Consider the following 21,822-nt stretch of genomic DNA (forward strand, 5'->3'; position numbering starts at 1 on the left):
ATATAAGGAGTCCCAGGCCAGGGGCGACAGCACTGAAGTCTGGTTTCAGCCCAGCTCAGGAGCTTCTGCTAGAGTCTCTCCTGCTTGAAAAGGACAGGAAGGCACAGGCTGCCTGACCATGGCTACCACATTCTTGCAAACTTCTTCCGCCTTTGGAGGTGGCTCTACCCGCGGGGCTTCCCTCCGTGCTGGCGGAGGCAGCTTCGGTGGAGGGAGTCTCTATGGGGGAGGTGGGAGCCGAAGTATCTCTGCTTCTTCTGCTAGGTTTGTCTCCTCCGGGGCAGGAGGGGGATATGGTGGCGCTATGAGCTGTGGTTTTGGTGGTGGTGCTGGTAGCGGTTTTGGTGGAGCTTTCGGTGGGGGTTTTGGTGGTGGCTTTGGTGACTTTGGTGGCGGCGATGGAGGTCTCCTTTCTGGCAATGAGAAGATCACCATGCAGAACCTTAATGACCGCCTGGCATCCTACCTGGACAAAGTACGTGCCCTGGAGCAGGCTAACACAGAGCTGGAGGTGAAGATCCGAGACTGGTACCAGAAGCAGAGCCCAGCCAGTCCAGAGCGAGACTACAGCCACTACTTTAAGACCATAGAAGAGATCCGGGACAAAGTAAGTTCTCCTATGTCAGACAGAGGGGGAACAGGCGGCTGGGATGCTGCACACATCTGTAACATCAACACTACCGCTAGGAGAAGCCGTTTCCTGCTGTGTGGCCTGGGATCCGCCTGCTTTCAAGGCACACTGGGAACGCATCTGTTCTACTTGATGCTGCGGGAGGGAGTGGTCTTGGGAATCTGATTTGGATACATGGGACTGCAGATGGAGGCAACAAAAGAGAACAACTCCTTCTCCCCGCCCCACGAACACTTACAGGGATTTTTGTAAACAATTGCTTTTACTTTTATCCTGCATGCTGTTCAGGAGCAGCCTCACGAGTTCTAAGTGCCAGAACCGTTTGCTGCTTCAACTCTGAAGGATATCTTTATTGCTGAAAGCATTGTTGGATCTTAGAGGAGCAGGGAACTTAAAACAGGCTGTGCCGCCCCCTCACTTTCCCTTTTACTAACTAGAACTGTTTTCCTTAGTTGTAAATGCTTTCCTTAGCTGCTGTCCAAGATCTCAATGATTGCAGTGTTTTGGAGACGAAGAGCTCTGTCAAGGCTTGCAGGAGGCAGCCACTGTGACCTGTGCCCAAGAAGACACTGGTATAGTGTCTCTTACTGGACAAAGCCAACTGTAGCCATTGCAGCGTGGCTTTGGCTAGTCATGTCCCACAGGCAATCCCAGGCAATGCTGCCTCCTTAGTTTTCTGTGCCTTGAAGGTGTCACAGGAGAGGTAGCATGGGTCAGTACAACTGCAGCACACAGGAAGCGAAGCTGGGGAGTGGTTGGCAAAGGGGGACCTGGGCAGAGGACAGAAAAAGCAGCAGCCCTTAGGTACAACTCTCTGTCTCCTGCAGATACTGGCTGCCACCATCGACAACTCGCGTGTCATCCTGGAGATTGACAACGCCAGGCTGGCAGCGGATGACTTCAGGCTCAAGTGTGTTCCCACGGCGACAGCCCTGTCTATGGCACCCCCTCTACCCAGCCTTTCTCCTCTCTGACTCAGAAACCCGGGCCCCTCACCTTTCCTGACTTTGGCGCCTTTCCATTCCCCAGGTATGAAAATGAGCTGGCCCTGCGCCAGAGTGTGGAGGCCGACATCAATGGGCTGCGCCGGGTGCTGGACGAGCTGACCCTGGCCAGGACCGACCTGGAGATGCAGATTGAGCAACTGAATGAGGAGCTGGCCTACCTGAAGAAGAACCACGAGGAGGTGACAGCAGGGCAGGGGGGTAGGAAGAAGAGCAGGACCGCAGGTCTTTTGTCTCAGTCTGCTGAGGGCTTAGTGGTTCAGAAATGTACCCCAGGGGCCCTGGGGGATATGGAGGCACTATTCTCTGGTAATCTGGACCCAAGGCCAGGCTAGGTGTGAACTGCAGATTGGTTTGCTTCATGGGCTTATTATCTGAAGGTCCTTGTTGCATAGGACCCAGAACAAGAGAGATCGTCAGAGCTGAGGGGTCCTCATGCCCCCGTGGGGAACAGGGATAGGGTGATATGAAGTGTTAAGGTCATACTGTGAGTTAGAGACAGTCAGGTTTAGCTCCAGGACTCCAGATTCTTAGGTCTGTTTTATAGACTTGTCTTTAAATGGTCCACCTGCCTGCCCCCTCCCCGCCCCGCCCTGCAGGAGATGAAAGAGTTCAGCAGTCAGCTGGCTGGCCAGGTCAACGTGGAGATGGATGCAGCACCTGGGGTGGACCTGACCCACGTGCTGGCTGAGATGAGGGAACAGTATGAGGCCATTGCAGAGAAAAACCGCCGGGATGCAGAGGCTTGGTTCTTCAGTAAGGTGGGTCTGACTTGCCTCCCTCCCCCACTCTGCCCTCCCACTCCTCCTGATTCTATGGGCCTCTGAGGAGGCCCGTGAGGTTCATGTTTCTCATGGGTGACTTGCAGACTGAAGAGCTGAACAAGGAGGTAGCCTCCAATACAGAAATGATCCAGACCAGCAAGACGGAGATCACAGACCTGAGACGCACCATGCAGGGGCTGGAGATCGAGCTGCAGTCTCAGCTCAGCATGGTATGGTCACTTTGGCCCTGTTGGGTGACACATGTACCCATCTTCCGTGGCTGGTAAAGCCTCACCCCTACCCACACACTCCTGTCATTCTGGACTCTCCTTCCTACCCCTCTACCTTCAGTGGGTCGCCTTTTAGCCTGATGGGTCTATGGATCTCTTGCCCCACCAGAAAGCGGGGCTGGAGAACTCTCTGGCAGAGGTGGAGTGCCGCTACGCCACCCAGCTGCAGCAGATCCAGGGGCTCATCAGCAGCCTGGAGGCCCAGCTGAGTGAGCTCCGCTGCGAGATGGAAGCTCAGAACCAGGAGTACAACATGCTGCTGGACATCAAGACACGGCTGGAGCAGGAGATCGCCACCTACCGCAACCTGCTTGAGGGCCAGGATGCTAAGTAGGTGTACAGGTGCAGGGAGAGAAAGGAGGGGGATGGATGGGCTGGGGTTCAGGGCCATCAGAAGAGGAAATCAGGCTATCCCAAGATGTGATTTATTGAGTGGGAAGAGACATAAGGAGCCTGGAGTCTCTGTTCTGGTGTTCGGTTGTTACTTCCTGTGCATTGCTTCCACTCCCTGGACCTGTGCTTCACCTGTAAATGACATGACAGGACTACAGCTCCCAATCTGTCTGTTTGGGATGCCAGGCCTGAGGGACTGACCCCCAGGATACCCTAGCCCTTAGAAAAGTCACATGTGGTGTGAGTGGAGAGGGCTCCCTTAGGGAGACCGGAGCTTCCTTCCTTGGCTAACATCCAGTGTTCCTTCTCTTTCAGGATGGCTGGCATTGGTGTCAGGGAAGGTGAGAGAGGGTAAAACCCTTCGGTGTGGGTGGGAGCCGAGTATTGGCAGCACCATTCTACTCACAGTGGGGAGGAAGGAGGAAGAGACAGATGTCCCAATAAGTTGGGGTATGCCTGCTCCAGGATAACCTCCTGCCCCAAGGACTCTGGGTGGGACTGAGATGAGAAGGTTCCTAAGAACATTCCAGGCTGAGCAGGCTTTGACCAGGGGTTGCCTTTCTACCTGGTCTCACCGTCATGCAGGTGTGATACAACACACACTGTAACTCCTGTTTGTGCATAGCTTAAAATCCTCCGTAACATGCACTGCTGGGCGTTCCTGAGGTTACCAGCTCTCACCTCTGCTCAGCAATTCACCAGACCTCCTGGCAGCTCCAGAGGGATTGGCCAGTGGCTTTTTGCAGGGGTGCTGTCCATTTTCCCAGGGCCTAAGCCTGCTTTTGGAAGTCCCCCATGCAGAAGCCTGTCTTTTGTTTCTGCAGCCTCCCTGGGAGGTGGTGGTGGTGGCAGCAGCAGCAGCAGCAATTTCCACATTAGTGTGGAGGAATCAGTCGATGGAAAGGTGGTTTCTTCCCGTAAGAGAGAAATCTAAGTATCTGGTGTAGGAGAAAAGACCCTTGGCATCCCTGCTCTCCCTGGGCTGAGAGAGGCACTGGCCAGAGATGGAAAAGCAGACTCCAGTCCGTGCCTTCAGAGAGTGACCTGAAGAGGGTCTCCGTGCTTCCCTTTCCTGGGCTCAGCCTGTTTTCCCTATTGCAGCTCTCTCTGCTTCCTTTTGAGTGTGGAGGTGCACGACGCAACTGACCTTTGTGTGCTTGCCCCTTCAATAAAGAATCACTTTCCTCTTCACAAATGCCTTGTGGTCTTGAGTTCAGTATGTCTTGGTGGCATCAGGTTCTGAGGAGGTCACCATTCTGACACTTACCTCTATGTTTCTTTTACTTTTTCTCCTTGAATGATCACACACACACACACACACACACACACACACACACACACACACACACATTTTGATACAGGGTTTTCAGGCCCTGGCTGTCCTAGAACTCACTGTGTAGACCAGGCTGGCCTCGAACTCACAGAGATTCACCTACCTCTGCCTCCCAAGTGCTGGGATTAAAGGCGTGCACCACTACTTCCTTGAGTGTGTACTCATCCATTCTTGAGTGTGCAGAGTGCTGTGGCCCCAGAATAGCTCACTTTTCTGCTTTATCCCATGGGATGGGGAGGACTGGGAAGGGCAGAAGTGGGGCTGGGACAGTAGGGTATTTTGGGCTACCTAGTACAGAACATATGTTTAATAATTGTTTTCAATTGTGGGACTGCTGTATTTGGCTGACATTATGCTAGGCACACTCGTCCGTGTGTCTGATTCAGTACTCACCACCATAGGTGGTTAGGGTTTGTCCTTCTTATCTTAGAGATGAGGACCCTGCTGTTGTAGAGATGAACAACTTGCTTGGTAGCCTGGTGGATGGGCAGTAAGCATTGGGGCTGGACTGGACCTCCTATGTCCCTGACTCCTTAACCAGCTCTTGTTCTGGTATCCTAGGCTGTGTCCCGTCACAGCTTGTTGTGAGACCTTGTTCCTGGCTTCTATCCTTACCGCACACACTGAACATTCCTTTCTGTCTAACTGGGCAGTTTAGCCTTCAAGATGACCAACCAAGTCCATCTCTGTCCCTTTGTAAAGTTGTACTTTCTCCCTTTGAAGCAGACACCTCCTTCTAAAGGGCACATAAGTCACCTAGAGGGAAAGATGCTGGCTTCAAGAAGTCCCCTTTGATTTTCTCAAGATTAAAAGTAACTCTGCCTTCACTGTTTTCCTTGATCCAGTCCTCTGTGCTTGCTCACAATTTCCAGTATCCCCCAGGGCCCATTACAGTAGCAGTATCCATATACTCTGGCTTATTGCCTCTGTTCTGGGGCTACATCCTCTGACCCCAGATCCCATTGCCTGGAGCAGAGTGTAGGAGAAGAGGGAGTGGAGAGATCTGGGTGGCTCAGCTGGGCTGTCAGGTCTGGGTGAAGGCTGGGGATGGAAGGGAGAAGCCTTTAGTCCTGCTGGGAGGAGAAGGCTGTGGGAAGCTCTCCCTGGTCTTTTAGGAAAACACCAAGCCCCTGGAGAGGATTGGTGTTGTATCCATGGGCAAAGACCCTTCTCCACAGACACTTGATGGAGACAGTGCCTGCTCTTCTGTGGAGACTGAAGGGACAATGTGTCTCCAGACAGCACAGGGAGGCCAGACTTCCTTAGGCTGGAGGCAGGAAATGGGATTCACGGAGTATCTATACTATGTTGAGCCATGGGCAGTGCTTCCGTGATACCCTGTCATTAAGTCTCCCAGCAACACTGTGGAGTGGTGTCAGCTTCCCGAGTCAGTTTCACAAAAGGAAGTGGAGGCCCAGGAATGTGAAATAATATGAATGAGGTCACAAGCCAGAAAAGGGAACACTGGGCCCTGATAAGTCCCTCTGACCCCAGGTCCTCAATTTTCCCCCAGTGACAGGAGGTAGCAGACACCGAGACACATCTTTTTAAAGAAGTGTGCTCACTGGAACCTATTCTGACCTCCAGGCAGTCTGTTCAAGTGTCATGAAGAAATGATGTCAGAAAGATGGTCCTGGCATCTGACCTTTGTCTCTCGTGCCGTGGCTTACGCTCACGTGGAAGGAAGCTCAAGACATTCACGGCAATCTAGGCTTCTCCCTGCCCTGAGGACAGCCAGGTTCTGTAGCAAGCTGCCTTTGACTCCCCATGGTAGAAGTCTGTAGCCTGATCCGGCTCTGCCTCACAGGCCTTTGGACCCCCAAGGAGAGGCCTCAGACCTTCTGACAAGCCAGTATTTTTCTGCCTTCAGTCTGCAAACCAAACCAAACGAACAACAAACACCTCCGCAGAAGGTGCAGTAAGGCAAGAGAGGGTACAGACTGAAGGTGGCATCTGCTTGCTTTCTCCTGCAGCCAGACAGTCTAGGGAGGAGGAGAAGTCGCCTCTCTGACAGGTGATGTGGCTCAGTGAGTAAAAGGGGCTTGCTGCCAAGACTGAAGACTGGAGTTTGAGTTCCAGGATCTACCTGGGAGGAGAGAACCAACCTCCACAGGTTTTCCTGTGACCTCCATTAGTGCACTGAGGACAACCTCACCCCTTCCACACACAAATAAGTAATCAAATAAATGTAAAAATATTGTGTATGCCGGGCGGTGGTGGCGCACGCCTTTAATTCCAGCACTCGGGAGGCAGAGGCAGGCGGATCTCTGTGAGTTCGAGACCAGCCTGGTCTACAAGAGCTAGTTCCAGGACAGGCTCCAAAACCACAGAGAAACCCTGTCTCGAAAAAACAAAAAAAAATATTGTGTATGCATGTGCGTGTGAGAGATGGGAGGGGGAGAAAAAGAGAGAAGGGGGAGAGGAGAGAGAGGGAGGAGAATGTGTGTGTGAGAGAGAAGAGAAGAGAGGGAGGGAGGGAGAGACAGGGGAGAGAAAGAGGGGGGAGAACGTGTGTATGTGAAGGAGAAGAGAAGAGGGAGGGAGAGAGAGAAGAGTGTGTGTATGTGTATGTGTGTATGAGGGGGGAGGGGAGAGAGAGAGACGAGAATGTGTGTATGTGTGAAAGAGAAGAGAGTGGGAGGGAGAGAGAAGAGTGTGTGTATGTGTGTGTGTATGAGGGGGAAGGGGAGAGAGAGAGAGAGTGAGAGTGAGTGAGAGAGAGAGAGAGAGAGAGAGAGAGAGAGAGAGAGAGGAGAATGTGTGTGTGTGTGTGTGTGTGTGTGTGTGAAAGAGAAGAGGGAGGGAGGGAGAGAGAAGGAAGAATGTGTGTATATGAATGAGGGGGGAGGGGAGAGAGCGAGAGGAGAATGTGTGTGTGTGAAAGAGAAGAGAAGAGGGAGGGAGGGAAGAGTGTGTGTATGTGCATGTGTGTGTGTGAGAGAGAGGGGGGGAGGACAGAGAAAGGGAGAGAGGTGTATGTGTGTGTGTGTGAAGTCTTTCTCTAGTGTCCCATTTATCCTTGTTTTTGCTTTTTTGAGACAGGACCTCCTCAACCTGATTTCAAATTCCTGTATCCCTAAGGATGACCTAGAACTCCTGATCTTCCTGACTACTGGGTTTATAGGTGTGAACCACTATGCTGGCATGGAGCACCTATTTCTGCTTTCCTGGGATCCCCAGTGGTGCTGTCAAGATGTTCTTGGAACTTGTCAAGTCTTGTTTCCTGCCTTGTCCCAGGAGATGCCTGTACCTTGAGATGGATCATGTCCTATGAGCCTTTAAATGGTTTCAGGGCAGAAGACATACACCTTCTGTATTTTCTGGGCTGAGGTCGGCCTTGGGTTCTAGTCAGCCTGAGGAAGCAGGTAGCAGGTGGCCTCCTCCCATCCCTACAGAGAGAGGTTGGATTTAGGACTGGAGGTTATGGTCTTGGGTTTGTCTTCTGCTCAGGTTGGACTGCCAAGAGCAGGCAAGAGATATGGCTGCCGAATCCCCCTGGAGGCTGAAGCTGGTCTTTTTCCTTCTCTGGGCCTCAATTTTCCAACCTGTAGAATGAGGAGTCTGGCTGAACATGGTGACCTGGATCCTCAGAGAAGATCTGGGCATTGACCCTCGTGCAGAACCCTCCGTGTGGGTTTTACATAGACACTTCCCTGCTCTTGGGATGCACGGTTCTGAACACCCTCCCTTCTCTCAGAAGTGTGTCTATGCAGTGGTCACCTGTAAGGGCCATGGGAGGAAGGAGGTCCACCCGGACAGCTTTGCTCCTGAGGCTGGGAGCTGGGGTAGTTCCTTTTCTGTTGCCTCTGTGTGCCTTGTCTTACCACTGGCTCCCCCAAACATCTTCTCAGGATTCTCTGCACCAGGAACTGTGTTCAGAGATGTAGCCAAGGCTTGTGTTCTCAAATAGGGTAGAGGAAGTGCTATAGCCATCTGCCACCTGCTCGGTTGCTATGGGTGCCATGCAGGGACCAGAGAGGGAGGAAGGCGAAGCTGTGTGTCAGTGCAGGGTGGAGGCTCAGGAGGATTTTCAGCCTGGCCATCGAACAATGGGTTTGCATTTCTCCCATGGGGCAATTCTCTCCTTGCCCCATGCCTTTTTCATCTCAGGTATTTGATAAGCCTTATGTCCTCACTCCTCTAATACTTGCTTTTCAGTTGGGGCTATTCAAGCCTTGGAAGATTGAGCAACTTTCCTAAGGTCGCCGAGCTCGCCGGTGGCCAAAGGAGGCTTGAAACTCAGGCTCATCTCATCCAAAGTCTTTGCTGACCCCGCTGAGTTCCTGGGCAGGCTGTGTTGACAGAAAGGGGTTTTAGGATTCGGCACCATGGACATGCCAGGGCCCGAGGCACCAAGGCTAGTTTGAAGTGATTCACGAGGAGTTCTGTAGGAGGCAGGTGTCTCAAGAAGGACAGAGCTGTCTGAAGGCCTGGGTTGACTGTCAGAAGGAAGGTCTGTTTCTCAGGAGAGGGAGGAGGGACCCCATCTAAGCAAGACACTGCAGTAGGAGCTAGGGTTCAGGGTGCAGGCCAGGGAGGGGTCTGCACATTAGCAATCTGGTAAAGACACACAAAGCTGAGGACCAGAGACGACATGCTGAAGCCGGCTTAGGGATGGTTTCACTGTGATGTCCACGAGAAGCTTTGAAAGTCCTTGAATTTCTTCTTGTTTCCTTGTTTAATACTATTCCAGGCCTCAGTTTCCCCAAATGTGAAAAGGGGGTATTAAGTGGCACAGTACTGATGGGAATCTTTCACCGAGTGAGCACTCCCATGAATTTCTGGGCTTAGGAACTCAGATCGGTGAAAGTCTTTGGAAAGGCGGACACTGCAGGCCGTTAACATCATAGGCCACCATGGGAAGCAGGGGCATCTTCTGGCTAGGTGCTAGCAGTGCCTGAGCATGGAAGGGCCAACAGATGTGCTTGCACAGCGGGGATAGAGCTGACACTTGAGTACCCCACCACTAGCTATGGTAGACAGAGCCAGAGCTGAGATTCAAAACTTGACTTCAAGGTGTCCTAGGGCAAAGGGATCGCTTGTCTGAAACTCAGCTGCTTCATCTAAAAAAGCAGGGCTTAAAACACAAAACAAAACAAAACAAAAAACCTATCTTGGACTGTGGTTGTAGCTCAGTGGGCAATGAGCCTGTCTCGCTTGCGTGAAGCCCTGGATTTGAACTCCAGCACAGAATAAGCTTGGTGTGATTACACTCATAATCCTAGCACTCAGGATGTGGAGGTAGGAGATCGGAAGTTCAAGACCATCCTTGGCTATGTAATTTGTTTGAGGTCATCCAGGACCACATAATCTTTTTGAGGCCAACCTGAGCTATGCAAATACTCTGTTTCAAACGTAAAAGAATGAAGCAACGAACCTCTCCTCTTGTGAGACTACATAACGAGAAATTCTGTGATGTCTGCTGAGATCTGCTGCAATCTGACTCAAGGCAGCTCAATTCTGACACAGCCATAGTTAGAAAGACCTCACAGGTGGGGGCTTAGTCCCACAAGGCAGAAACCTGCTTCAGATAACAGCTATCAGCAGCATCTCCCCCAGCAACCCACAACTTCTTGGTCACAAATTGTGGGTTTCCACGACTCCCTGCTTAGCAGTCTCACAGAATTCAGTACAATAATGCGCTTATTATTGCCCATTGATTGTGAAGAACACGCTAAAGACTTCCAGTGGTTAGCAGGCAGTAAAGAGGCAGACCCTGGAGCACGCCTGTTTTTACTGAAATGGGTTCTTACATATTCCAGGCTGGTTTCGAATTTACTGTGTAGCCAAGGATAACTTTGAGCTCCGAATTCTTTTGCTGTCAACTTTCCGAGTGCTGAGATTACAGGCATGCCCCACCCTGCCTTCTTTACACAGTGCAGGGTGTTAAACCCTGGTCAGCATGCATGCTAGGCAAGCGTGGTATCAGCTGAGCTACATCCTAGCTGACTATTGAGATTTTGAATTTGGGCAATATAATTAACTTCTCTGTGCCTCAGTTGCCCCAGATTTAATAAAAGAGTGTGATATATAGCAGAGTTGTTCTGAAATAAGGTAGTCCAAATATAAGGTTCAACGTAGTATTAATTTTATTAGTTATGCGTGTGTGTGGAGAGAGAGAGGAGAGAGAGAGGGAGAGGAGAGGGGAGAGGAGAGGGGAGAGAGAGAGGGAGAGGAGAGGGGAGAGGAGAGGGGAGAGAGAGAGGGAGAGGAGAGGAGAGAGGAGAGGGGAGAGAGAGAGAGGGAGAGGAGAGGGGAGAGGTGAGGGGAGAGAGAGAGGGAGAGGAGAGGGGAGAGAGAGAGGGAGAGGAGAGGGAGAGAGAGAGGGAGAGGAGAGAGGGAGAGAGAGGGAGAGGAAAGGGGAGAGGAGAGGAGAGAGAGAGGGAGAGGAGAGGAGAGAGAGAGGGAGAGGAGAGAGAGAGAACATTCCTGTTTGTGAATGGAGGTGCCATGTGGAGGTTGGAGGACAGTTTCGGGTGCTGGTCTTCACGATCTACTTTGTTTAACACAGGGCCTTTTGGTTATTGCTGATGCTGTCAGGCCAGCTGGCCCGTGACCTTCCTGAGAGTCTTTTGCCTCCACTTCCCATTTTCCTGTAGGAGGGCTGAGACAATAGATGCTTACATTATGTGCCTGCGTCTTCCCCCAAATCAGGTCCTTAGTCTTGGGCAGCAAGCACCTTTCCCTGCCTAGCCAGTCTCCTCATCTTTACTGCCCGCAAACCACTTTATGTCTTTAGCGCAGTCCTCGCGATCAATTAGCAATAAAAAGCACATCACTTTCCTCAGCAGAGTGTAGTGAGCATTTTCATTATCCTTTGACATCAGTGGAAGATGAGTGGAGAATGATTGACCCACCTCCCAAGGCTCTCAAGGCTTCCACCAGGGAGGGGACTGTACTGAGGAGCAGACCCCTCCAGATCGTCGATCCGGGCCTAGAGGACAGTTCCCCCTTCCTCAGAGACACCTGTTTGGCACGGTGCAACTCACAAGTCACTTCAGACTGGCTTCAGCGCTTCAGGTCCTTGCATGTCCATGAGGTGCACTTCCTCCTTCCCACTAATCTCACCAACTCAGGGCATGTATGTGACCTGCGACCTGCTGTGTGGGGTTTTCCTCCAACAGGCACTCCTGGGATACCCTCTGGAAATCACACAAGTTGGTGCAACTCTGACAGCCACTGGAGTTAGCACAGACCCCAAAGGCTAGGGCTCAGGCCCACTAGACTGAATGATCCCTGTTTCAGGTGATAATTACAGGTTAATTGCAACATGTGTCTCACTTGGGTACAAGTCACGGAGCCCCCAAGACTCCCTTCTTGGGCTGAAATCTTTGGTAGACTAGCTCCCAAAATCCAAAAAAAGCATTGTGATTATTGCTAAAGGCCCCAAGTGAGCAGTTGGGTAAAGAAACACATAGTTGAGGTTTAGCTGGGTCCCCAGTACAGAAATTATTGTCCTCATCAAGTTGGTGTCTGCCATCATTCTGGCACAAGGCATGGCCTCGGTCATGGACTGGGAGTGAAAGACCCTCAGAGAGGACCTTTCCTCTCTGATGAAGACCCCAGAACCAGGACACTCTGAGACCAGGCCACAGGATGCAATTAGCAAGAGGTTTATTGAGTAAACACAGGTACCTGCGGGCAGCAAGTCTTTCAGAGGACTTGCGCGCCTGCCAACTGGGGGGAGGTCTTTTTATAGGGAAGAGCAAAAAGCAAGTTTACAGAAGCAAAAGCGTGGTTATCGGTCGACCGGAATGAGGCAGGGGCATGAATGGTTTCCTCTCTCAGCAAGGGTGTCAGCAAAAAGCAAGCTTACAGAAGCAAAAGCATGGTTATCGGTTGACCGGAATGAGGCGGGGGCATGAATGGTTTCCTCTCTCAGCATGGATGCCTGGTAACAGTCATCCTGTTCCTATCTTATAGCTAACCTGCTTTGTTGATATCCTATCTTATTGACATCTTGCCTTGCAGTCTTTCTATCTCTATCTCCTGCTCTCTCAGGCACATGGGATGTTCTTACGGGAGCAGGCTGGCTGCTGATCTGGAGAGTTTTTTTTAAAGCAAACAGGACATTCCCCCTGGAGCATGCTAGCTGCGGGTTTTGAGGAGGGGGTCTGTAGGGTCTTTCAGGAGGTGTCTGAACTACACACTCCAGCATATGTGTGGAGATTTCATCACACAAGCACGATTAATGCTCACAGCCTCCAGCCGCTTTCCCCTTTCTGGGGGCTGGAGTCTGGGTGGGAGAGGCTGGAAGTCATTCAGGTGACCAGCCCTTGTTCATGAGCCCACCTAGAACCATCTACCATGATGCTCCTGTAATCAGCAAAAGCCAAGAGATTGGAGTCTGACTAACACTAAAGACCACGTATGAGGACAAAAGATGTCCCCACTGTCCCTATTGCTCAAAAATTAAGGGTTTTAATTGTGTGCTATAAGAAAACAAAACAAAATGCCCTAAATGTTCATATTTTACTATGAATCACACTGTCATGGAACGAACTCCTCCTAGACCTCAGCACCCCACTTCTGGGTGTAGGTAGAACCAGAAGCCAGATTCAAAATTTGGCTTCAAGGTGTCCTTGGGCAAGTGATAGTGATTTGCTTTCTTGAACCTCACCTACTTCATCTGAAAAATCCTCAGAGGAGAGGGTGCCTGAACTGGCCTTTTCCCATAGTCACACTGATGACTATCTCGAATATCACCATAGAACCTTCAGCCGGCGATGGATGGAGATAGAAACAGAGACTCACATCAGAGCACTGGGATGAGGTCCCAAGGCCCAGATGAAGAGCAGAAGAAGGGAGAACATGAGCAAGGAAGTCAGTACAGTGAGGGGTTGGTCCACCCACTGAGACAGTGTGACTGATCTAATGGGAGCTCACCAAATCCAGCTGGACTGGGACTGAATGAGCATGTGATCAAACTGGACTCTCTGAATGTGGCTGACAATGGGGGCTGACTGAGAAGTCATTGATAATGGCACTGGGACTTGTTTCTACTACATGTACTGGCTCTTTGGGACCCTAGTCTATTTGGATGCACACCTTCCTAGGCCTGGATGGAGAGGGGAGGGCCTTGGATTTCCCACAGGACAGGGTACCCTGCCCTCTCTTAAGACTGGAGGGGGAGGGAGGAGGGTGAGTGGCAGAGCGGGAGGGGAATGGGAGGAGGGGAGGAAGTGGAAATTTTTGAATGGAAAAATTTAAAAAAAAGTCCTCACTTGAGCGGGGGATGTGGCTCAGTGGGTAGTGAGTTTGTTTGCATGTATGAATCTCTGGTTTTGATGACGAGCATGGAATAAATCTGGTATGGCGGAGCACGTGTGTGATCCTAGAACTCGGGAGGTGGACCCAGCAGGGTTAGAAGTTCAAGGTTCTTGGCTGCATACATAAGACTCCATCTCAAAACTGAAGAAATAAAACAGCCAACAGCAATTACCCTCTCGTAACATAAGGCGAAACGACGATGTGTTAGTGTTGAGGTTGGTGGTGAGTGAATGTGATTTTTTTCCCCTCCTGCTCTTGAAACATAACTGGAAATGGGATGGATTTTCATGTTATTTTGCCCAAGAGCCAAGGAGAAAATTGTCAGACAAACTAGAGTGAGTTTTCACGATTGCTGAGATGGGGACTGGGTCCCTAGATGAGTCTGCTCAGCTCCCCCCAGAAGGGCCTGGCCTGTGCCCATAGGCAATGGGGGTCACGGTGTGTAGGCAGAGGGCATTCTTGTAACAAGGCACCATGAGTCCCTTCTGGGAGGGAGGGCTGTGCCCTGACCCTGTGAGGGGAGGCATGCCATGCCATCCATGTTTGCTCTGCCAGGGCTTTGGAGGATCTGTGACATTGTTACTTGTAGAGGCGTTGGCCTCAACCTGCTTGTCAACCCCGGGAAGGGTTGGGGCATCATCACCTCAGGCCAGGCAGGTTTCATTAATCACCTTTTTGTTAGTTTTGATCCTTCCTTGACAGAGCCAGGGTTCTTGCTTTGGGCTGAATCATGCCTTTCCAGTGAGAGAGCTGAGCCATCAGTTTGGGATGGAAGGGCTGGGCAGGGTTAGGGGTCAGCCCAAATCCTGGACTCATCATGGTGTTTGAACACCCCAGTACACCCTGGGTCTTGCTCTGGGGTCCCCTTGCTTACCTCTGAACACAAAGGTGACAAGGTCCCTACTCAGGACTTCTCTAGTCTTGCTAAATCAGCACAGGGAGTTCTGGGACAACCTCACATCTGTGCCACCTCTCCTTGGGGGCCCATGTTGGGGTCCTTCCTTCTCAGCCCTGGAAACCTTTTTCCTATCCCAGGTTCTGAGAGGGTCCCTCGAGACCTTTCCTTCCAGCTGGACCAGCAGGGCTTCCTCTACCAGGGTCTCTACGCAGTCCCTGAGCTTTTCAATCACACTCTACAATCTTTTAAAGAGACCCTAACCCTAATCCCCAAGACACAATCTTTTAGTTGCCTCTCAGTCAAATTTTACAAACTGAAGCAGATATCATGAGGGCCCTGCCCAGAAACTCCAGAACCTTTTCAGCTTTGGAAGGTGTGCTAAGACAATCAGAACAATGGACTATAAACCCCATGTATTAGACTGACCAAGGTCCCCCCCCCCCTTTTATTTTTACCTTGACTCAGTAGACTTTTCTGAGCATTGGCAAGATATTCAGTGGCATTCCTTATCTCTCCTTTGCACATGAGGGCCATCAACCTAATGTGACAACCCAAACAGCTCTAGATATGAATAAATGTCCTCTGGAGAGCCAAGTAGCCCCTGGGAGAGAACCTCTGGACTCATCTCTGCTGACAGAAGTTGGAAGAGTGATTTTATTAGGGGCGTGGGCTGTGAGTAGATACTCAGGAAAAGTACTGTGAGTCTATGGAGGGCTGGAAAGTTCTGGAGAGCGGTTGAACGGGAGCATGCTTCGGTGACAAGGCAATTAGACACAGGCTTCATAAACTTTACTGTATAAAATACAGATCTAAAATGAGTCCTGGGGGCAGGTAGAACTAGCCTTGGGGTTTAGTTCTGACTCTCCCTTAAGATTCTCGGGGAGGGGAGAGAGACACAGGGAGGGGAGCAGAGAAAAATGTAGAGCTCAATAAAAATCAATAAAAAAGATTAAAAAAAGATTCAATTCTCAGCAGCCAGGTGGTGGTGGCGCACGCTTTTAATCCCAGCACTGGGAGGCAGAGACAGGCGGATCTCTGAGTTTGAGGCCAGCCTGGTCTACAAGAGCTAGTTCCAGGACAGTCTCCAAAACTACACAGAGAAACCTTGTCTCAAAAAACAAAACAAAACAACAACAAAAACAAACTCAGTTCTCTGTGTATAAAATGGGGCATAACATCGAAGCCACCTCCTGGGCTGTTGCTAAGGTGGATGAAACTGAGCCAGGGCTGGTGAGGTGCTCAGCAGACCAGAGTTTCATGCCTGGGACACACTCGCAGTAGAAGAAGAGCTGACTCTGGATAGCTGTGCCCCGACCTCCACAGCATACAGCAGCACATGTGTTCTCCTAGGGCACAGAATAAATAAATGAAACTGAAAAATTAAAGAAAATGAGTGTGAAGACTCAGGCTCTAAGCATATTAGTGGGGCTACTCCCTCCTTCTGGATCTCAGTTCCCTCAATGGTGTTTGCCTTCTGGGGTCCCCTAGGGTCTCTTATTAGTGTTGCTTTTTAGAGCCATTTCTTAAAAAAAAATTTATTTATTTTTGTTTCATGGGCATGAGTGTTTGACTGCATGTATTTCATGCATTATGAGTGTTCCTGGTGCTTACAGAACCGAGATGAGGGAATGAGATCCTCTGGAACTGGAGCTACAGACAGTTGTGAGCTCTCGTGTGGATGCTGGGAACTGAACTCATGTCTTCTCCCCAAACAGCAAGTATTCCTAGCCCTGGAACCAACTCTCTAGGTTCTGGAACCACATTTTTCCTCAGGCTAAATATGTTTTAGGTGGTTAATTTTTTAATATTAACAAAATTTGTCTTCAGAAGTGTTGGGAGTATTGGCATAGATGAAGTGCCAAGGGGTTTCCAGAACATTCCAGTCAGACCTTTTAGAGGCAGAAAGAAGGGTAGTGAGGGCTATGGTGATCCCACACAGCACGGGGCCACTTTGCAGCCTGGCCTTCCCCTGAGGAGGCCCTCTGGCAGACCATTGCAGCTCAGTCCCCAGACTAATACTGGGCAGGGCTGGGATAAATGTTCGTAACTGGAAAGGTGAAGTAGAATTTGGTTGTCAAGAGGATAGTCTCAAGCAGAACGTTGCTCCCTCTGAGTCAGCCCTTTTGTTAAGGATTAAAAGGAAAAAAAAGTCACCCCCAACGACACTACCCACCCTAGAGAGTAGAGGTAGCTGGGCTTGTGGGAAATGAGGTGCAGGTGCACTTGGCATCAGGTCAGAGGGTGGGGAAGGGAGGAGAGAAGATGTCCCACCCCCGTGGAAGGTGCATAAAAGGCATGCCCAGCAAGGGAGAGCCACACAGTCCTCCTTGGCCTTGGTCAAGCTCAGCTCCTGTCTGCTCCTGCTCCTACTCTCGCTCCTCACCATGAGCTGCCGCTTTCAGAGTTCCTCCACCAGCTATGGAGGTGGTTTCGGGGCTGGTTCCTGCCAGCTTGGAGGAGGCCGTAAAATCTCTACCTGCTCTTCCCGATTTGTCTCTGGAGGGTCAGCTGGAGGCTATGGAGGTGGCATGAGCTGTGGCTTTGGTGGCGGGGCTGGTAGTGGTTTTGGAGGTGGCTTTGGAGGTAGCTATGGTGGAGGTTTTGGTGGTGGATTTGGCGGTGGCTTCGGTGACTTTGGAGGTGGCGATGGTGGCCTCCTCTCTGGCAATGAGAAGATCACCATGCAGAACCTCAACGACCGCTTGGCCAACTACCTGGAAAAGGTGCGCGCTCTGGAGGCCGCCAACGCTGATCTGGAGGTGAAGATTCGCGACTGGCATCTGAGGCAGAGCCCAGCTAGCCCAGAGAGGGACTACAGTGCTTACTACAAGACCATTGAAGAGCTCCGGGTTAAGGTGAGGCCTCTGATGCTAAGAAGGCTTTCTCAGTATGGAGCAGAGCATCAAGAGCTAGGACACATAGTGTCACAGAGGACCAGGTGTGGATGGAATTCATATTCTTGCAGAGGGACCATTCCACCTTTTTGCTACCAAGACTCTCTACTACTTAAGTTTTCTTATGCCATGGCCCAAACGCTTTCCCTCCCATACCCCATGTTTATTGATGTCATTATTCTTGCCAACTTTTTTTAATGACTTCCTGAACTGTTACTTGTGACTCAGTTGCTATAACTTAACCTACTGAGCTATTTGGAAACATGACGTTTTAAAAAGTCGCTGCGAATGGCAAAACCAAGAGAGAAAAGACATCTTCGTTCACTGTTTATTTTGGAAGAACCACACATGAACTTCTTCTCAGTGGATGATGACTCAGTGGGGTGTAAAGAGGTAGAGGCTCAGGCTGGTACGGAGCCTGGAAGCCCTCAGTGATGCCTGACTGTCACACCGTGACACCAACTTGTTAGAGCAGAAATCTGCTAGCCTGGATCAAGCCCAGTTATGCAGGACAGGCTTTAATGCTTAGACTGCAGATGTTTGGGCAAGAGACTCAATTGGATGTGTTTCTTCGTTGCTTATCTGGGAGGCCAGCTCCAGGGACATGACCAGAATAGATCTGGAGTCACAGTGAACCCCTTCTGACCTTAAGGGGACAGCTCTCGAGACAGTGGCCTAGATAGGCAACAGGTCTAATATATGACTATCGGAAGATGCCCTGAGCAGGTGTTCCTCTGGAGCGTTCATCATTGGCCTTTCCCACTCTGACCCGATGGGGGACGCTCAAGAGAAAATAGAGGGTGCTGGCCTTGCTCTCACCTCACAGAGTTGGTCGTCTTTGCTCAAGCACAGTTGAGGCATTGAGTTTTGCTCTCTAAGCACAGTCCCAGAGAGTTCCCTCTCTCTGTGTTTTGTAGATCCTGGAAGCTACCACTGACAACAACCGGATCATCCTGGAGGTTGACAACGCCAGGCTGGCTGCAGATGACTTCAGGCTCAAGTGAGTCTTTCTTCCTCACGTCTTTCCCAGCAGACTCTTAAGTGAGAAGAATGCCCATCTGATGGAGGGCACTGGGACATCCGGGAGCAAAGGCCTTGGAGTCGTAGAGGAGCTCAGGGTATGGGGTGGGATGCGTCTAATGCTATTTATGTTTTGCTTTAATTCTTAAAAATATTTCAGGTATGAAACTGAGCTGAACTTGCGGCAGGGTGTGGAGGCCGATATCAATGGCCTGCGCAGGGTGTTGGATGACCTCACCCTGTCTAAGACTGACCTGGAGATGCAGATCGAGAGCCTGAATGAGGAGCTGGCCTACATGAAGAAGAACCATGAGGAGGTAAGAGGGGTTGGTGGGCCTGCCATGGGCTGAGCCGCCTCTGGTGAGCAAGGGGAGCCCGCTGCTGCAGGCTGACACTGCCATCCACTGTGAGGTCCTGATGAATCTTCCAGAACATTCTGCTGCCACTCAGAGATAAGGAGAAAAAGGAGTCTCTTACATCTTCCTTTCCTATCCCCACAGGAGATGAAGGAGTTCAGCAACCAGGTTGTAGGCCAGGTCAACGTGGAGATGGATGCCACCCCTGGCATTGATCTGACTCGTGTGCTGGCTGAGATGAGGGAACAGTATGAGGCCCTGGCAGAGAAGAATAGGAGGGATGCCGAGGAATGGTTCCAGAGCAAGGTACTGGTGTTCCTAACCCACTAAGGTGGGTGGTGCTGGGGGGAGGGGAGCACGGCTTTTGGTCAGGACTTCTTGCTAAGCCCCACCACCCCCTTCTCTCTGCTTGACATTCAGAGTGCAGAGCTGAACAAGGAAGTCTCCTCCAGTGCTGCCATGATCCAGACCAGCAAGACAGAGATCACAGAGCTCAGGCGCACACTCCAGGGCCTGGAGATTGAGCTGCAGTCCCAGCTGAGCATGGTACCCTCGGCTGCCCATGCCCTGTGATCCCCCCACTACTAGGTCTCCCTCTGGACTGGCTCTCCTCATAACTTCTTCCTTTTGGACCATCAGAAAGCTGGCCTGGAAAGCTCCTTGGCAGAGACAGAGTGCCGCTACGCCCTGCAGCTGCAGCAGATCCAGGGACTCATCAGCAGCATCGAGGCCCAGCTGAGCGAGCTCCGCAGCGAGATGGAGTGCCAGAACCAGGAGTACAAGATGCTGTTGGACATCAAGACACGGCTGGAGCAGGAGATCGCCACCTACCGCAGCCTGCTCGAGGGCCAGGATGCCAAGTAGGTCCCTGGCACCGACTGTCTTTAGAAAGGGGTCACACGAACAGAAAGGCTCGCAGAACGGGCAGCGTCTTAGAGATCAGCCTCCTCTTGTTGGAGAGGCAACAGCTTCTGCTTGAGCTTAAATAACCTGGCAAAAGAACTGGAGTCAGAGCCCCCTCCTCATCTCTCGAGTTAGACTGAGGAACTGCTCTGTAGCAGGGTGGCAGGGTCAGTACCTTTGTACATCCCAGTGCCAGTCCCTGTTTGTGGATAGACCGGAAGAGGGATGTGGAAGGAGCATTTAATCCAGGACAGCAGTTGCTTGGGATGTGGTTCAGCCAAATGACCACATAGCTCCATGACAGAGTGCCTTCTTGGCTCTATCCCTGCACCAAGGAGAGAGAAGATGACGATTTAACTGCATTCATATTATTTGTGAAGACTAAGCCATCTTTGTGGGCTTAGGGGAGAAAGGTGTGGGGGCAGAGAGCTGAGTGAACCAGACACCCTGAGTCTTGGGACCAATAGTATGTCCCTTCAAGGGCTTTCAGACAGACAAATTGGCAAGACAGATAGACAGGTAGGCACACGTGGTAGATACCTCAGGGGAAAGAAGGTCCCAGGCTGGAGACAATGTTGGGAGAGATTCCAAGTCAAGGCTCTGAAAGGTGACAGAATTCCTACATCAGAGGACAAGGAGACACCAGTCCTCCATTGCCCTCTGCTCATGGCTGTTTCTCCCCTCCCTTCCAGGATGGCTGGCTTCAACAACGCTGGAGGTGAGGAGTCAACTCTGTGGGAGGGGGTTTGAGATGCTGAGCTTGGGTGGATGTGGGCTGGGAAGGAGGCAGGGCAGGCAGCCAAGTACAGGATGGAGGGAATTGGGTGGAAACGTCTACTCTATTATTGACTTATCGATAGGAATGTCTCTGCCTCACAGAGCCATGGGGTTGTGTTGGTGAAAGCCACCTTTGGGGACAGTAACAGAATCTTCGCCCACATACCTCTTAACTACTTGGGAGCTTGTGAGCCTTCCCGGGGTCTTGGCTCAGCCTGAAGTGGGGGTTCTCCAGCCTGAGCCTCTTGTCCTCTCTCTGTCTCAGGAAATGTCACCACCACTGCCAGTGCCTCCGTCTCCCCCTCCACTTCTGGTCGCGTGGATTTCCGCAAGTATTAACTCAGCTTGGAGTCCTTCCCTGGCCTTCAGGAGGAGAGTTGATGGTGCCTGAACGATGAGAGGACTGCACGTGAAGCCAGTCCCATTGTCCCCATGCCTCTGACAACCTCAGAGGGTGGACCCGCCCCCTTCTCTCCTGATTGGTGGCCTTCTCTGCCCTACCCTGCTCTTCCCACTCTGGGTTCTCGATGTCTCTACTAAAAAGAACAGATAATGCAATAAAGGTTCCTGATTTCCTGCAAATGTTTTGGTGTCTGGCCTGGTTTCTGAGGGTGGCCTCTGCCACCCCTCTGATTTGGGTGATGGGTGAGGTGGGGACAGGTGGGATGAGCAGACATCTTAGATACTGATGGGATTTTTGGGAAAATGGAGGCTCAAGACAGGTATCCCAGCCCCAACTGGCTGCCTTCCAGGCTGATAACTCCATTTTGGCCTGAGATATCCTTCTTTTCTGTTTTCCTTGGCACACCCCAAGGTCTTGCGACTCTAAACCACCCAGCGGACTAACCCATGACTCACTCAGCACCTCAGCCTGCTTTTCTGGAGACCTGACCCAAAGTCACAGCCTCCTCTGGCTATGCTGGTCCTATACAAATTGACTGCAGAAATGTTTTCTCTCTGTTCTTTACCCTCCCCTGGGATCCTCCTGGACATGTCTGTGGGCCCAATTACTACATGTTTGATGACCCCCTACATCTGCCTCTCCAACTTCAGATTCACCCGCCCTACCTAAGTTCTACAGATCTATAGGGCCACCCCCTTTGATCCATCCTTGCTCCACTCTCAAGGACCTGGAGTTCCAAGACAGTATCATTTTGTTCCCTCTCTTCTCATCTTCCATAGTCCTTCCCATGGACAGTGTTTAGCTCCTGTATCTTTCCTAGTTCTAGCTTTGAGAACTACTATATGCTACTACAATATTCTCACCGGCCTCCCTGCCTCCGGTTTGA

The 21,822-nt window shown here is 51.2% G+C and overlaps 2 protein-coding genes across 3 annotated transcripts; both read left to right on the forward strand.

The window, feature by feature from the left end:
- The first annotated feature begins 118 nt into the window (after positions 1 to 118).
- Krt15 (keratin 15) lies at positions 119 to 4,016 on the forward strand. Its single transcript, XM_075990770.1, has 8 exons — positions 119 to 607; positions 1,459 to 1,541; positions 1,661 to 1,817; positions 2,235 to 2,396; positions 2,504 to 2,629; positions 2,799 to 3,019; positions 3,398 to 3,423; positions 3,907 to 4,016. Exons 1-8 carry the CDS (start codon positions 119 to 121, stop codon positions 4,014 to 4,016), a joined length of 1,374 nt encoding a protein of 457 aa, XP_075846885.1.
- Positions 4,017 to 16,967: 12,951 nt separating this feature from the next.
- Positions 16,968 to 21,103, forward strand: Krt13 (keratin 13). 2 transcript variants are annotated; one of them, XM_075942196.1, is made up of 8 exons: positions 16,968 to 17,438; positions 18,395 to 18,477; positions 18,658 to 18,814; positions 18,998 to 19,159; positions 19,274 to 19,399; positions 19,493 to 19,713; positions 20,449 to 20,474; positions 20,775 to 21,103. In XM_075942196.1, the coding sequence occupies exons 1-8, from the start codon at positions 16,968 to 16,970 to the stop codon at positions 20,870 to 20,872; spliced, it is 1,344 nt and encodes a 447-aa protein (XP_075798311.1). In that variant the 3' UTR covers positions 20,873 to 21,103. The 2 variants fall into 2 exon arrangements, with proteins under 2 accessions (XP_075798311.1, XP_075798312.1); XM_075942197.1 differs by having other exon boundaries at positions 20,799 to 21,103.
- Positions 21,104 to 21,822: the final 719 nt, after the last annotated feature.

Source organism: Microtus pennsylvanicus, chromosome 11, assembly GCF_037038515.1.
Source record: "Microtus pennsylvanicus isolate mMicPen1 chromosome 11, mMicPen1.hap1, whole genome shotgun sequence".
In the NCBI taxonomy this organism is placed as follows: domain Eukaryota; kingdom Metazoa; phylum Chordata; class Mammalia; order Rodentia; family Cricetidae; genus Microtus; species Microtus pennsylvanicus.